Below are 16864 nucleotides of genomic sequence, written 5' to 3'. Positions count from 1 at the left end.
TTTTGGTTTCGTATTTCATAGAAATTAAGGTGTCAGTAATTCCGTTCTCACGTAAAAGACTCATGCCCAACAGTCGCATTCCTAAACAAAACTATGTTTTTTTAATATACCTTATTGAAATAAAACTATTTTAAAAAGATTCCATGGTAGTTTATTTTTGATTCTATACACAGATAATGCTTTTGAATACTTGAATCGACCGTTTCAAATAGTTTTATTTTAATACTTTTGATTCTATTAGTAGTAATACTTGAGATAGTTACTTGAAACAGATTTTCATTACTTAAAATAAGTGCAGGAAGATAATAAATCATTGATAAGTAACAAAACAGAATCATGTCAACTTCTGCGAGCGCCTGTAAAGTCCCTTGTTTTTATTTAATAGTCAAAATACCTAATTAAAAAAGTAATCTATAAGAGCGCTCATTATTCGTTTCTTGTCTGGTTAAGTTGCTTCCAGGAAAGACCATTTAACCACCTCCCAGACTTCTGTTAATGGTAGCTTGTAGTTCGACATGCTCAAATGTTATTTTGCTCATTTTAGCAAGAGGTTCGAGGTCTGGACTCGTCGAATTAATTTCGTGCGTCATCTCAACATAGGTGACACAAAGCGCGGCACGCTCCAGATATAAGGGGATATAAGAAGACATTGTTTTTGTTTTAACAGTTTATTTTCAATAAATGACTTAATATTTTAAATTATAGTTTGCATTTTATAAATAATATACCCCTTGTTAAAAAGGTTATAACTAAAATATAGTATACTTAAGGTACAATAGGTATGGCTTTTTGAAAGCTAGCCAGTTAAAATATAGCTACTTAAAATTGTATAAGTCAATTACTTCTTTATGGACTTTCTGCCATCATCTAACAACTGTAGCAATACTGGGTATACTTCATCATAGGTCGCGATTTGGTTCTGTCTCACATGGTTTTGATATCTCTGCAAAGCTCCCGCGATGAACTCCAGTCTCTCTCTTTCGTTCTTGTGGGAGTCCAACCACTGCATCAGTTTTTGCACATTCCAACCAGCACAAGTGTGGGGCGCCAATAAGTGATGCCCTCCATGAGAAAATAAGAACATCATGACCAAAGAATATGGTAAACAAGCTCCTTCTGTTTGGCTCTTAGCTATTTCTTGTGGGGTCTTCTCCAATAACAGATGCAAGGCTTTCAGTTGTCTGTAATGGTCTCCAAGCTCAGTCATATCATTAACTAATGGTGACAAAGCAATCTCCAAATGCTTGCAATCTATCTGTAACTTAGTTCTGCCAAATTTACTCAAAGGTCTAACATTACAAATATGCTGGATAAACCTTTCAACACAAGCTCTGGCAATGTTTAGGCAACACTCATTGAGAGCGGGCTTTTCAGTGAACATGGACAAGTAGATGTCTTTGCATCTTGATACAAACTGCTGGAGCTCCTTCATGTAAGGGGAGCAGGACAGGGTCTTGCCAGCCGGGTCATCAGCCCTGATCAGGTCAGGCTCATCATGCATAGTCATGAGGATAATATACAAAGAATTTTTGATAGATTCAGCAAACAGCTGTAGTATAGGCATACTAGAAATATCCTTCAAACTATTTTGAACAATTTGGATACTTTCTTGGGGCAACATTGAGTTCATATTTACAAGGACCCTTTTGATTTGTGATGAGAAATAGTATAAGGCATTGCAGAGGTCTGCATTCTTCTGTTGTGTGCTTGTTGGTGGTTCAATGATTTGGGCAACATCACTGTCCATTGACAGCCTCTGCTCAGCTTCAACATTCATTTGCTTTATTGATTTTGCAACACTGTTAGCTAGACTGATGCTCAGCTGTTTGTCCCCAAGTGAGATGCTCAGGGCCTCTGCTATGATTCTAATGGCATTATCAACCTGATCCATGTTAGGTACTTGTGACATATGCCACATACTTCTTACAGGTTCTAACAGCTTTCCCAAAGATTTTGATAGGAAGGAGTTCTCCCATTTAGTTAGACATGACCGGTTCATCTCGAGGTTCTTGCATTTTAGCCTAGAAAGTAAATCATTGAAACTCTTGAGTAGTCTAGGGAAGTCAATTTCTACAGATTGGTTGACAGTTAGAGGACTTTTTTCAAGTTCATTGCTAAAGACTTGGCATAACTCGGACCAGAAGTTCTTTGCAATGTTCCTGAAGTTTCCAATAGCATGTAACTCATTGATCACATTTTGTAGCATGATAACTTTGGTGCAGCTGTTATAAATGTCAACTTTAAAAAGTTTTTCAATATTGTCCCATAGTTTTATTTTAAAGTCTTGGGAATTCATGATATTTGCTTTCCCAGGGGCTACTCTTCCAGAGCTTGACTTTTTAACTTCAATTGTGACCATTTGAACATTTAATGCTGCTGTGATTTCCTTCTTCAAATCACTCAGTATACTGTTTACAGTATTTTTTATCTGTTCCTCTGTACATTGCAGGTTGTGAAATACTTTGAAGCACTGCAAAAGTTTGACTTTGTCTCCACTCAATAGACTAGACTGCAATAAGTCTGTAGAATTCTTCAACAAGTCACTTCTTCTTTGCTGCACAGCCTTCAGGATTTCATCAAGTAGATCAATCCCCTCAAAGTCGTAATCACTGATCAACTCGTTAAGTTCGAAGAGGATGATAGCTTCTTTCGATGGGTTATCTTTGACACCTTGTAACTTATTCCACAATACTAAGATTTTAGAAGAATGTCGAAGTAAATTGCAAGTTGATTGCACTCTCTCTAGCATCAACGTTTGGTTCTCTAATGCGTAATACGGTGTATGCACTCGTTCTTTTAATTTTTCGGCGCCGCGTAACAAGTTCTGTACTTGCGTTTGGACCGACTCTAAAGTCATTTCCAAATCGGATATATGACTGGCCTGCGTAAGAAGATCATTATGTTTGGCAAGAACTTGTTTTTCTAAGCTTTTGCTCAGTTTTTCAATCCCCTGAGTAAGTTTATTCACTTGATCTGTTACCGATACCTGTTCATTAATTATAGGTTTTATGGACTCGTCCAAGAACTTACTGTAGAACTCATCGTTTTCAATTTCAACGCAAACGTCTTTTGCTTCCATGGTAGGCATTTATTCACACTTAATTAGTATAAGTCCAATATTTTTATTGAAACTGCCGTGTTTACAAGATTTTTGGTGACATGTCGTAGCCTGACAGATTGACTCATTGACAAATCAAGTAGTGTGTGCAGTGTGGCCAATTTCAAAATTGCGATTGTGACTTTCCGAACGAAAAATTAAACTCATTATTTTCGACGTATAAAGAACATTTCAGTAACCTGCACTATTATACAAACAAAAACATTTCTTTATATAAAACTTGCTTGTGATTGAATTCTTAGCTACTGAAAATATGTAAGTAGCCAGTCACAGTAGCTAACCAATATTATTTTGCTGTTGACATTTGATGGTGTTACTGGAAACGATTTCCGAACTATAAGCCTATCATTGAAATAAGCTTGGGCATTAAAATTTTATGCCTGTACTGCGTAGGCACAGAACGTTTCGAAAGTGCCTACTTAAATTAAAATTAAAAAAACATTTTTATCTTTATTTTGTTTGTGCTTATTTCCATGAACTGACTGACTGCTCGATTTGTTACAGGTTACTTGAACTCGTAACGTCGGTTTGAAACCAGATTTAGGATTTGTTATCGTAATTGTCTGAACGTAAATTATATTCTTCGAGCTGCTCGATGTGAAATAAAACGCTTAAACCTCGTCAATTTTATTTATTTCAATTAGCACACAGTCTTGTGCTATATTGTTACAGAATTAATTAGTTATAAAATACCAACTATTTCCAACAAAATTGTGCACTAGCTTTGAAATTTATATTTAAATATAATAAAAATATTACATACTATAATGCCTTTGCTTTTGAACGTTGTTTCCATATTTCATAGACTGAAATGACCGAAAACAATGCTCACGAGCAAGGTAATTAATATACAGCATTATATAAGTTTTTATACTGTAAATATTTATTGCAAAGCTTTAAAAAAATATCTCGTTAAATACAAAATTATGGCTACTCAATGGGGAATACATATTCATGGCAAAATGATTCTGGCTGATGACGAATTTCATGGCAGCTTTTCGTTCGTATGTTAAATTATACAATGTCAATAAAAATACACCGAGTACAAGTATAAGTTTGGCACCTAAAAATAAGGAAAATATATTTAAAAAGGTAGCAGCATTAGTTGACTTGCCTTGGTAAAGAAAAAGTAATTGAGCGATTCAAGTTTCATTTTATTTTATTTTCCGAAAGGTAGGTAATTACCCAAGTGGTAAACACACACACACACTTTACATCCAGGCAAGTCATAATCTGCCTTTGTCACTGTGGTCCATTTGCAGTTGGTTGAAACAAAGAACGGTAAGTTTTTCAAGCTTAAGATCAAGGAATTGTTGTACAAAAACGTACAAATAAAAAGTAGGTAATTGGTGTATTTTTAGACTACAATTAAACTAACAACTAACCATTATATTAACTTAAAATACTAAAAAAAACACTGTCAAAATATTAAAAGTCATGATTGTTGATATTTGATTAAAAAAATTCGTTTGAATAATTCATTGTACATGCTGAGTAAAATAATAATTCATAGAAGTATTCTATAACACTTTGCGAATGTGGAACACACAAACATGGCGTAACTCAGGTATCTTCCTAGAGGGTGATTTCAATTTATTACGCACCTTAAACGTAACTAAGATTTGTATAATCTGGCCTAAGTATTAAAACCTTTAGACACTAGTTTTTAAGGCAGCCATCAGTTTATACAAACAAGTTACGCCTAGTCGGTGGCATTGAAACAAAAGAACAGGTCATAGAGTTACATTACAGCCAGCTAATTTGCTTCTAGCTATAGAAAATATTTAACAATGCTCTAATATTATGCTAGAGTAACGATTGTATATGATATTGGCTGCACACTATTCCTGGCAGCCATTTTTATCAAAGATAAGTTTATTAAAACAGGAATTTTATAGTAAAAAAGATCTTTATAACTGAAAATATTTAACATAGTTTTTACATAGGATTTGTAAGTCTTGTTGAGCTATATAGTTAATTAATCCTAATATTAAGGTAATAAGAGATGGGAACGATAATGTTTTACGCAATAATTGTGCACTATTTGTACTAAACAAAATGACAACTGACAACAACCAATCTAATTGTACTGTAATAATGCACAACCATTTTCTATAACTATAATATTGAGAATTTACCCATCATCTCTTATATAGGATTGATATAACTTACAATGTAATGATTGAAAAAAGAGTTATGCTTACATATGTAATGTTATTAGCAATTGGGGGACACAACACATTCATCTGCATTGAATAAGTACAACTGCATTTTGCTCACATATAAAAGTTGGGGGCTGTCTTGGAACAAACATAGCTTCTGCTACAAGCGTCCTATGCTTTAAATAGCACCTTGAGAACAAGACGCCGATGCTTGTTGTAATATCATGTATCAGTAGCGTTAAGTTATTCGAATCGGAAAATATGAAAGGTTAGATGAAGGCGGGAGTGTCCTGAAAGTATTTCATAAGCTTAGAGATAGAAAAGTACCCTCATGATCTGAAACTTATTGATATAGCACATTCTTTCGTCTACAAAATTATTCTTATTCACCTAAAGGCTGATTTACACGTCTTCAGTTTTTAATGGAGTATTAATAAACAAACTATTGCCTTATTGGCAATATTCTTCTGAACCTAAATGTCGACAGAAATGTACAATATGATTTGATTAAACGTACATTGCGCGTCCTGTGTCCTGTTAGTGTCACAGTTGGTGGTGCAATTAAGCCCGATATTAAGCGAGAAGTGAATGTTTCTTTAATTAATTGTTATTGAAACATAAATATATTCTCCTCGTAGTCAATAACAACTTACTTTTGATACAAACAGAGACATTTGTCTAAAAAGTCAAAACGCGTAAATCAGACTTAATTTGGGTTTAATACTTAAAAATAAATAGAATCTTTTGTCTATCCGTTGTCAGTCTTGAGACTGAGGTCTAGGTTAACATGTTCGGGCAGCAGTGATAAGCCCACAATCATTGTCATCTCATCAATGTGAGGGTAGCTCGACAAAGAACAACTCTGTACTTCGAACTACCCTCGTGACATTCCAAAAGCTTGAAGTATCTGATACAAATAAGCACACAATTGAAAATTTTCACTGTACAAAAAGGTTTTACTCAGCCATAGAAGTATGCCTTAGTATATAACTGCCTCTTTACTAGGTTATTCAAATAATATTTATGGATATTTCTCACAGAGATTAGCTAATTACAATTAATATTATACAAGGATTACATACTACTTACAATGCTTGATAAAAATGGTAAGAAAGAATGACGCAAGCGCTTATCGAAACAAGTGAGTATGAGGGAATCAATCTCGATTGTCGATACAAGTTTAGATATTGTTTTAGATCTAGTACTACCAGAATTTGTTATGTATATTACAATAAAGCGTAACAGTTTAGTACTTTCGATCCGTAAGCTAAAAACTGGATATAACATTTGAGAGTTTACCTTCCATCTAAATAAACATAAGTAATTAACTTTAATTGCACATATTTCAAATTTGTATAATATTGAGGGCTTATAAGTAATTATTTATACCTACAGCGCTTCTTAACTTACACACTGCGTCCATAGAAACTGAACAGTCTCATGTCAGAGTTCAGTTTCTATAAATAAGTGTTCGAAAGCTAATCTAGTGGCACGAAGTCAATGTTATTGTTAACAAAAACTATTCAGTGATAAGAAATACTACATATCGGCGCATAATCGATTGTCATTGCCGCGAACGTCACAAGTGTACTAAAAACTTTACAATACTTAACATAGAGATTGTCGATAATAACAGTGACTTGACTCCTTGTGAGATAATATCCACAAATATTACGTATCACTAAATTACATACCAATTTACAGAAACGTGCATTTGAACTTTCGTCCGGGGCCTATTCCGTTCCTCCCTCTCCGATTCCTTTTGTCTCGACTCGCCTTGTCTTTGCGGATCTCGCGGACTAGCGTGTAGAAGGCGTCGTCGACCCCCATGCGGGTCTTGGCTGACGTCTCCACGAAGGGGACTCCGTAACTCCGCGCCACCTGGAAATGCAAACATTGAACATTTAACTTCTATCTATGAAGGAATTCGATACAAGAAGACTTGCAACAATATTCTTGTTCACCAAAATAAATAATATTCCGGTCGAGATCGCTAGAGAAACACATAAAAATATTTAGGATTGTATACAACGAAGGAATTATAAAGACTTAATATTACAGTTCAAGAGATACAGACTGGAGACAGAAGAACCACCGGGATCCTTTTTACTCTTTGGATACGGAACCTTGTAAAGCATTTTAAACATGCTTATGATAAGTTTAACAATGTTTAGTATGATTAAAAATGAAAGAAGCTTAAAGTAAAGAGTAAAACAAATCTTGCAAACGTGCCAACGATTCATCAATTCCCATAAAAAAATACCTCATATTAAACGTTGTAGCACGTTGTAAAATAACGTAAAATGGGCCTATTAGCCTTCGCATACAAACTTTCACCCCACTTCAAGGAGATGAATTGATCATGAATGTTTTTAATAACCATGTCATCTTTCAAGTACGTTAGAACAATTTGACTGCCCGGATAGTTGAGTTGTTGAGGTCACTACATCAAACCTAGTGAGCCAATTTGATCCGCGTAGGACACGCGTTTGTGTGATCCACGAATGCTTATCCTAATGGGTGTCGTGCATGAGACTTTTATGTTAGTAAAACCTCCTCGCGATACGAGGATAAAATTTTTAAGTGGGGGAACACGAGAAATTTTTTTTAGACTGGTGTGGAACTCGTAACCTGCTCGTGATTTTCGTGAACCACTAGGCCAGCATGTCGACGTCATTGTTATATTTTCCACTATTCTTCTACTTTCTTTTTATAACTACATTGCATTGCTAGATATTCCTCTAGGATTTATATACAAAACATTATAAAATCCCAGTTGACCTGATTAATCGCAATAGATCAAATTATCCACCATGATAATTTTATATACCGTCCATGTATTTTTGAGCTACTAAACGTCTGTGCAATTTATTCATGCTCTGATTGTCCCGAACAATTTACATTAATTAAAAACATTAAGAGATGACCTAAATATATTGGATTGCGATAGTTGCTAGGCTAACAAACAAAGTTGTAGGCAGATGTTGATACAAATTTGGCAAAACGGTATTTAGTTTACAAGTAAACTCTGAATAAACACTAAAGTTGGTTTTGCTGAGAAATTTGCTTATCATCTATTAGATAGCGAAACTTATTTGATTTTCATTGGTAATACGAAATGACTTCTATTGAAGCTTTCCCCAAAAACGCTGTATTTTCTACTTTTCTGTATTCTTGTCTTGGGTAGTGTAATGCCAAATAATGTGTAGACGAATTAAACGACTTGAAGTATCGAAGTATACTATAACTAACAATGAAAATCTTTTGACTTGGTAACAATGACAATTTGGTATGACGTAGTAACATCTAAAATGTCGCCGGCAAAAACTAAAACACTTTTTCTTAAAACGTCATTAGTCGTGATGGTATCGTCTATTGCAAGAAGTTTATTTATATCGCTTAAGGCTCTTCATAAGAGCACAACCTTGGCCTTATTGATTGTATCTCCAGACAGAAATATCGGAATGGTTTAAAACGCGAGCAACTGCAAGTTTTACGCGCGGGGAAATTTGCTGTGCGAGGGAGTTTTGAAACATTTTATCCATGCCAAGATTCACGTTGATAAAGATTAAGTCTATGCTTACATTTCTCAATCATATTATTTAAAAGACATGAAATATTTTAGAATGTGCTAAACAGCTAAACATCAGAGCAAATGAAGTTAAATGAAACATGAAATGCAGCGGAAATGGAAATTTAGTTCTCTCAAGAGCGCAGAGTTTTTAAATTCAATTTTCGTGAAGTTTTTCAGAAGCAGGCTATGCGGGGACGACGTTAGATGTCTCATGGTAAAAGAAAGTACAACTCTCTAAATACAACGTTGTACATAATGTACATGCAAGACACAGACATGGTACAGTCCATAAGATAGCTTATGCACTTTGTTCATGAAGTTAAATAAGTCTAATAACTATTTTGAAATTGGTTCATGGTTTTGTCAATCTGTTGTATAAAGATGAATTTTCAGTAATATAAAAAAACAATTCCATTCCATGCACTGTGGTAGACCGCCATCTATCAAGGTAATGAGAAAAAAAAACAGGTTTCATTTCCTCATTATGGGTCTGCTAAGCTTTCTGACACAGGTCGACCAAGTAATCAAAATTAAGTGAAGTTTATATTGTCAAGTATATGTCCAACAGATACTTCAAATAACCATGCTGTTTTTATTGCGTGCTCTGTACCTGTCTTTCAGCTAAAACTTAAACTGTTAAAGAAAACTTTAAGAAATACTGAGTATAAATTAATTAATACCTTATTTTAAGAGGAAATTCATGATCGGAGTGATTAACACTATACATAGTAGGTACACATAAATATTTATAGAAACGTTATTAAAATATTATAAAATGACTAATAGTTCCTGTTTAATCCAATGAAATACAAAATAATATAAATACAGATCATATTACTCACAGTTACAATGTTCCGATCTAATTAAAAGTACCTAATATGTATGGTGGATATAAACGATATTTCTTTAGTAGATTCATGATTTCGGAATATGTATCTCATTTCTTTAAAATAAGGATGCTATTTGCTCACAATTGAGTTCATAAAAAAATAAGTTGCTGTTTACATTTTAAAAATAATAATATTGTTTTGACAACAAAAGTATACAGCCGATTTCAAATAAAAACTACTGAGCCAAACTCGGTCAAATTTTTAAGGGAACGAAGCTGATTGATACTAAATGAAAAGGAATCATCAAAGTTCCAGAACCTCCCCGAAGTCGGTTGAGAACCTCCAACCTTTTCAAATCGGTTGAAAAATGCTGTACAGGTAAATTATTGACCTGAATAAACAGTTGAAAGTTGACACAGCATTTAATAATACTACTAGCCTGTATACATCCGACTGCTGCGCACAGCCTCTTCCGTATAGGGAAGGTTTGAGCATTGAACACTATGCCTATACTATGTCTTCGAATAATAAAGAAAGTACATATGTCTAAATAGTCACATTGACACTTTATCTGCATTGGGATTGAACCTGCATCTCGTACAAATCCTAGTCAGAAGGCCGTATCATCGACATCGCATATCGTCGACATCTGCATCTTTTTCTTTTGTCTTTATTTCTTCGTCAATACTATTTCATCATTTAGGGACGCAAAGCACTGCAGCTATAAATACCCAGAATCAATCAATAAACAGTTTCGAACGTTGTTTATTATTAAGAACATAATCAGAATGTCGCATGATTTAACCCTTATGTCCGTTAAATTAAATGTTATCACAATCTTACAAAACAATTTGGGTGGTCTTGTAAGTTTTGTATTGAGTCATTTTTTTGTGATTTCAATGCTTTGTCATCGTGGTGTGAGCGGTAGATACAGGATAGTTATATTGCAGTCTGATAGAAGTATGTAGTATTATTAACTTTACATTGGTTTTAGTTAATGCTTTGAAGTCGACAATGTTATTTAGGTTTTACAGAGATGTTAGTCACGTGAGAAGACGCCGATACTTGTCAATTTTAGTGTCCATAGTGATTACCGCCAGGCTTGATGATTTTTATGAAAATTTTCTTAACGTTTAGGGTTGTCAGATATTATAGGTTGCTTTATTACAAAGGACCTTCCACGGTTATACGACTTAAAAGATGTCCCAATATCCGGTCAAGTGCGAGTCGGACTTAATTTGTGACGTAAAAATTTATGACCGTTACCGATCTACATTACTTGTTGTAAACATTTAAACTGTCTACTTCATAAGATACAGCCTGGTGACGGGGGGACAGACAACGGAATATAAGGGCTCTATTATGCGCTTCGGGGTCGGAATCCTATAAAAGTGAGTAGAAAATACAATTTATCATTTTTGCCCATTATTGTAACGACGTGAAAAGTTCAGTTTATGTTATTACCTTATTTACTAGTATAATATTTCTTTAGGTAGTGAAGTGAAAGCTTATCAAAGGCCAGTGATAGTACTTGAAACTCAGTCAGCAATTGAACCTTTAACCTTATATCTGACGTAGAATACTATTCTGGGACACTAGAACTCATGAACTCTGCCCTTTGCACGACACTTAAAGAGTTATAGAACTTACTGCTGTTATAATTCGATATCACTTATAAAAGACTTGTGGAGAAATGTTTTTTTTATTACTTTGTATGAGAACAGATGACTTTTGCGGAAGAATTCCTCAGAACGCTAAGTTGTAAGTAAAATGTTGCTGTATCGTCCATTATAGAAGACAGATTTTTGCACAGAAACCAACTTAAAAGAAAAGGATTCGACAATAACCATAAAGGTTACAGAACGTTTGTAAAAGCTCATGATACTCGGAGATACTGGTGTGGTGACTGTTCTTAAGTTTGACTGTTTTTATGGGTCCTAAAATATCAAATATATATTTTGGATATATAGACATTTTTTTATTTTAACCTTATACAGTACAGATATGTTGTGTGTTTAGTTTATTTTTCTCGGCAAAACATAGAATAGAATATTCTTCATTGCACGCCCCGTAAGTACATAAATATTGATGCATGGTGCCACTGATAGTGGGTCTCAGTGTCAGTATGATACTCGTTTTTCTAATATGTGCATTTGAAGCTGGACTATTGCCATTTAGATCAAAGCCATGTGATTCCCTGTACAGCCTGTAGGCTGTATCTATCTCTCGTTTACGCAGCGCAATATTTCTGCTTTAAGAGGCTGCACAAGGCTTTTGCAGACATGACAAACCTTGCTCTTAGTAGCTCTTACGTGGACAAAGTAACGAAGACGGCAGAATTAATAGGAAAAACCGTTGGTAAAGCAGTGGCACAAAAATCTATGAAAGTTAATGTCCAAATAAGTGTATAGATATGTTATAAACTTAAATTCTTATCAACATGCTTAGGAAGAAGACGTGGGAAGGTCGCTTAGGAGGAATGAGAAGATTCTTGACTTTGAGAATCTTCTTTGCGATTGGATTAGACTTCGTTTAGAGCCTAGGCTTATAACTAAGAATGCCCTTTATCCGAGCAGAAAAGAAGGACAGAAATAAAGTGGTACTTTTTCAAAACGAGTGCGACGAGGAGGATGTCGTCAGTTAGGCAGTCACTCCTTGAAAAACACTGATAATTAGCTGCATCCGGTTAGACTGGAAGCCAACCTCATAATATGAAAGAGGCTAGGATGACAATGATGGTGGTAGGAGTTAGGTAAACCTCAGGTATGACAATGATTAAGGGACTTCAACAATACTACCTACTTTAAAAATCTATAACTCATAATGTGTACAATTTGATGTTTACAGACGGATAAAATGCTGGTAATTATTTACTAAACAGTTTGTTACTGAAATGTAAACACACGTAATATTATTAACATTTCTGGAATAATTGTGGCATCAAATGTAAAATGGTATTTTATTATGTATCTGTCTATAACTCATATACAATGTATAAGTATGTGTGTATCGGACTCGCGACACAGAGATATCCCTACAAATAGGTTTAAGAAAAACCAATCGGTTGGGTGCAAGTTATCCAGACAGGAAGGAGGCCGTAATAATTGCTAAAAAAAGAATTTTTTAAGTCATGAATCGTGAAAATTTCAAAAAAAATTAATGAGCTGAATATAAAAATGTATGAATTACAATCAAAACCAAAGCTCAACCTATACAATGAAGAGGACAAGTATTTTGAATTTGAGACAGCTAGTGATATGTAAATCAAAGCTTCTTGTTTAATTTATCTATAATATGTATGTATTTAGAAATATATAAGTAAGTTTATCAGTTGTCTGGTTACCATAACACAAGCTCTGCTTAGCTTGGGATCAGATAACCGTGTGTGAGTTGTCCCATGATAAAAAAAAATTATCATCCTTTTTTTTTCCTAGTTAACTTTATTTAAATGATGACAAACAGACTCAGAACAGATTTACCTTAGAAATAAGGCAGCAGGTAAATTAGCAAACTTTTCATGATAGGATATGCATGAGGAACATTTTCTGACATAGTTTTCTAAAAAGGTGCATTAGAACTACCTAAACACTGCCACTGGTTATCCTACGGTTTGCAGACAATGACTCACTTTAATAATCCTAATTAAGCAATCAAGCTTTATTTTCTCTCATTCTTGATTATGACATGAAACACACAGGGGATATGCATGTTACATAGACCTAACAAAAGATTATTTAATCTTCAAACATATTTTTTTTACTTTTCATATTTTATTCTTATAGGTCTTTTAAAGTAAAATAAACCTTTGCTAAGGCAACACGCCATTTCTTTTGACATTATAATATATTTTATTATTCTACACATGGAATATAACAATTGGACAATAAATTATCAAGATTATATAGTGATGTCACTCAAATAAGTTCTACTAAAAGCAGTTTTACTATTTTTGTTATAAATATTTGCCTTACTTAGTGCTGTTATTCTTATTTAAAAGTAATGATAAGTACAGATATATCATGGTGAGGTAGAATGACTACTGGACAATCTAAATACCGGGCACTAAGCTGAATGAATGACTAACTTTGTCTTTTACGGTTGTTATAGTGACATATTGACCTTATAATACATATGACATCATTTTCACACATTATACACATAATATCAAAGGATGTTTACTGGTTAGGTGTATTCAGTTACATTTTATAATTTTAGCACAAGCCTGCCAATAGTTTCCTTAAAGAACATAATATCCAATTATTATTAAATTGTGTCAAAATAAACATAGAGCTTATTTTCTATCTATAAGTGAACTTGTTTTATCCATTCGTGAGACAAGTTGAAGGATGATGATCATGTATACCATGAATTAAAAAGAATTAAATGAAAATATAATTGACTCATGTTTTCTGGTGTGGAATACAGCTAAGGAAAACAGGTGCAACAAACTCTTAAAGATAAATACAATATAACTAATTATGATATCGTAAAGCCATTGTTTACAAATTAGGAACCCTAAATAGATAAAGAAAAACAAACAAAGGATAGAATAATCATATTATAGGTATTGTAATTTCAAAAGAAAAAACTTGTTAGGGTGGTTCCCTACCCAAAGAAATAAACTGGGAAATCTGTCTGTCACCAGGATTTTAACACACGGTTCTGTGATAGTAAGGCAGTTCAAATTTTAAGCCCTTTCTGAGTGTAAATAATACATTTGAGATTCCTTTTTGCCTTTCTGGTGGTGGGTACAGAACTTTTTATGCTTGAGTCCAACTTGCCCATGGCCAGATTTAATTTCTATATTTTGTTTTTTTACTTGTTGTCTTCATCGGTGAGTTTAAGGAGACCTTATCACTTGAAGCTCTACTTAAAGAATATATGATTTCATTTCAAATGTTTTTTTCTTTTTATATCTGTCAGAGCAGACAGGAAGATTAATATAACCAACATTAAGCACATATTTTATCAAAGTAGAATTGAATCAATGTTATTATCTAATATTTACAATGATAGATTGATATGGAAAGCCTCACGATGTCATAAACCTCTACAAAATGTAGTATCAGAGGAACAACACAAGCTAATTCTTTAATTAACTTTATCTCAGTAGTAGTTTATGGCTGATATTGAACAGTTGCTGTTGTAGACAGCAATCTCGGTATCTATTTGAATAATTTTGTAAGCTCTTTGCGAGAGTAATATTAAAATAAAAATATCTTCCTTCAAATATCCCCTTGGGACTCTTCCCATATAGGCAAGGCATGGGCATGAATCACCAGACAATCAATTGCCAAATAAAGATTCCGAACTCAGTTTCCTTCATAATTCTTGATGAGAGGCATAATCAGAAAAAAACATAAAGAATGCATGAGCATAGTCATATAGTTTACAATAATATAGAAAATTGTGAAGTTGTATAATACCTTATATTAAGTTGTAACACATGAATTTCGTAATTGAAACTAATGAGGTTAATGTGATACCGTAAGCTTTGTTTGAGTAAGAATTAGATGGCATCATGATATGTATGAGTTAAATTGTTTGAACAATTTTAACTATGGTTAGTTTGTAAGCTAGCTGTCATCACATGTCCGGTGTATCATCATTCCATGGAGTGATAGCGGTAGGTATAGTAATTGTCTTTGTAAACAAACCTTTAAAGTTTTTAACCTTTTTTGAGATGGTATTGTTTCTTAATATGAATAAGTTAACAATGGATCTTTATTTTTAACATACATTTGAATTGTAAAGACCAAATTTGGTTTATAAGACCCTTGCATTTGTCTGCATTCTAGTCTGATCGTAAATGAATGAAGAATTTTGACATATAGGTTGAAACCAGTCATATTCTTTGTTACTTTTATACTACTGCTTATATTTAAGGCAACATTATTGTAAACAACAAATAATTACAAGGCTACCATTTATTTATTTATTTTTTTTGCCATATGATAAATTATATTTATTACAGTATAAGACAATGATGCCAGATGTTGTTGCAAAAATAATTGCAAGTTCCTTCCTTAAGTAGGTCATACAAAACATGGTAATAGTATTGTTCCCTCAAATGATTTTGAGCGCAATATAATGCTAAAAACTGTCTATTCATGTTAAAGCTGAGGAAAATGTAGTAGTATCAAAGTTGGAAGTACATTTCCAAATGGTAGTGTACAAGTAAGATTGTATACAAACAAAGACCTTACATAAGATGACTGCAATAATTTCACTTGAAACAAATTACAAATTAATGAGAGACAATTGTTCAATTAAGTGTAACAATAATGATGGTTATTCATCCATGGAATGGCAGCAGTAGTCAAGTAGTGTCAGTATGTACACACAGCATGCATATGGATGTGAGTAGTGCTGGTGTTATTATGTAAACAATGCTCACCTCGCGCGCTTGCGCCATGTCCACGGCCCACGCCTGCAGGTCGCACTTGTTCCCCACCAGCACCATGGGCACCTCTTCCGCGTCCTTCACCCGCTTGATCTGCTCCCTATAGGAGCCAATGTCCTCGAAACTTTTAGCACTGTTCACTGCGAACACGAGCAGGAAGCCCTCCCCCGTCCGCATGTACTGGTCCCTCATCGCGGAGTACTCCTCCTGCCCCGCCGTGTCGAGGATGTCCAACAAACACGTCTCACCATCGATAACAACTTGCTTCCGATATGAATCCTCTATCGTAGGATCGTACTCGTCCACGAAATGATTCTGAATCAGCTGTATAGTCAATGCGGATTTACCGACGCCTCCGGCGCCTACTACCACCAATTTGTACTCGGTCATCTTGCGACGAGTTAGGAAGAATATTTTTCACACCACTAATGTCACTAGATGAGAAACAACGCCCCTAGTCGTGCCACACCTTTTAAATTACTCACATTGGCATGGCTGTCGCGACCTATGTTATTGCACTCGCTGTGTCCGTAAAACGGCTAATTAATGTATTATTAGAGGCAAATGCAATAAATAACAATGAGGCGGTTCACTCACCCTTTTACCGGAGTGGGAGTGCGTTCAGAAAATTTAAGTGTTGGTGAGTCATCGTTAACTAGTAGTAAAATACTACTCTTCTTTTCTACCTCAGTAAATATTAATAATTAATGTAGATATTCAAAATACTAATTAACATTAAATTAGAAAACGTCTACAAAAATATATACATGGAGAAAC

At 34.2% G+C, this 16864-nt stretch overlaps 2 protein-coding genes across 2 annotated transcripts; both read right to left on the bottom strand.

Moving 5' to 3' along the window:
• Window positions 1-134: 134 nt before the first annotated feature.
• Window positions 135-3203, bottom strand: LOC113493798 (conserved oligomeric Golgi complex subunit 5). The gene has a single exon (XM_026871819.1). The coding sequence runs from the start codon at window positions 3086-3088 to the stop codon at window positions 839-841; it is 2250 nt and encodes a 749-aa protein (XP_026727620.1). The 5' UTR covers window positions 3089-3203; the 3' UTR covers window positions 135-838.
• A 531-nt stretch (window positions 3204-3734) lies between these two features.
• On the bottom strand, window positions 3735-16713 carry LOC113493805 (GTPase HRas). Its single transcript, XM_026871827.1, has 2 exons — window positions 16082-16713; window positions 3735-7161 (listed from the first exon to the last, which is right to left on the bottom strand). Exons 1-2 carry the CDS (start codon window positions 16475-16477, stop codon window positions 6979-6981), a joined length of 579 nt encoding a protein of 192 aa, XP_026727628.1. The 5' UTR covers window positions 16478-16713; the 3' UTR covers window positions 3735-6978.
• Window positions 16714-16864: the final 151 nt, after the last annotated feature.

Source organism: Trichoplusia ni, chromosome 5 (assembly GCF_003590095.1).
Source record: "Trichoplusia ni isolate ovarian cell line Hi5 chromosome 5, tn1, whole genome shotgun sequence".
Lineage (NCBI taxonomy): Eukaryota > Metazoa > Arthropoda > Insecta > Lepidoptera > Noctuidae > Trichoplusia > Trichoplusia ni.
The sequence above is the reverse complement of the archived record's forward strand: the minus strand, read 5'-3'. Positions and strand labels throughout refer to the sequence as shown.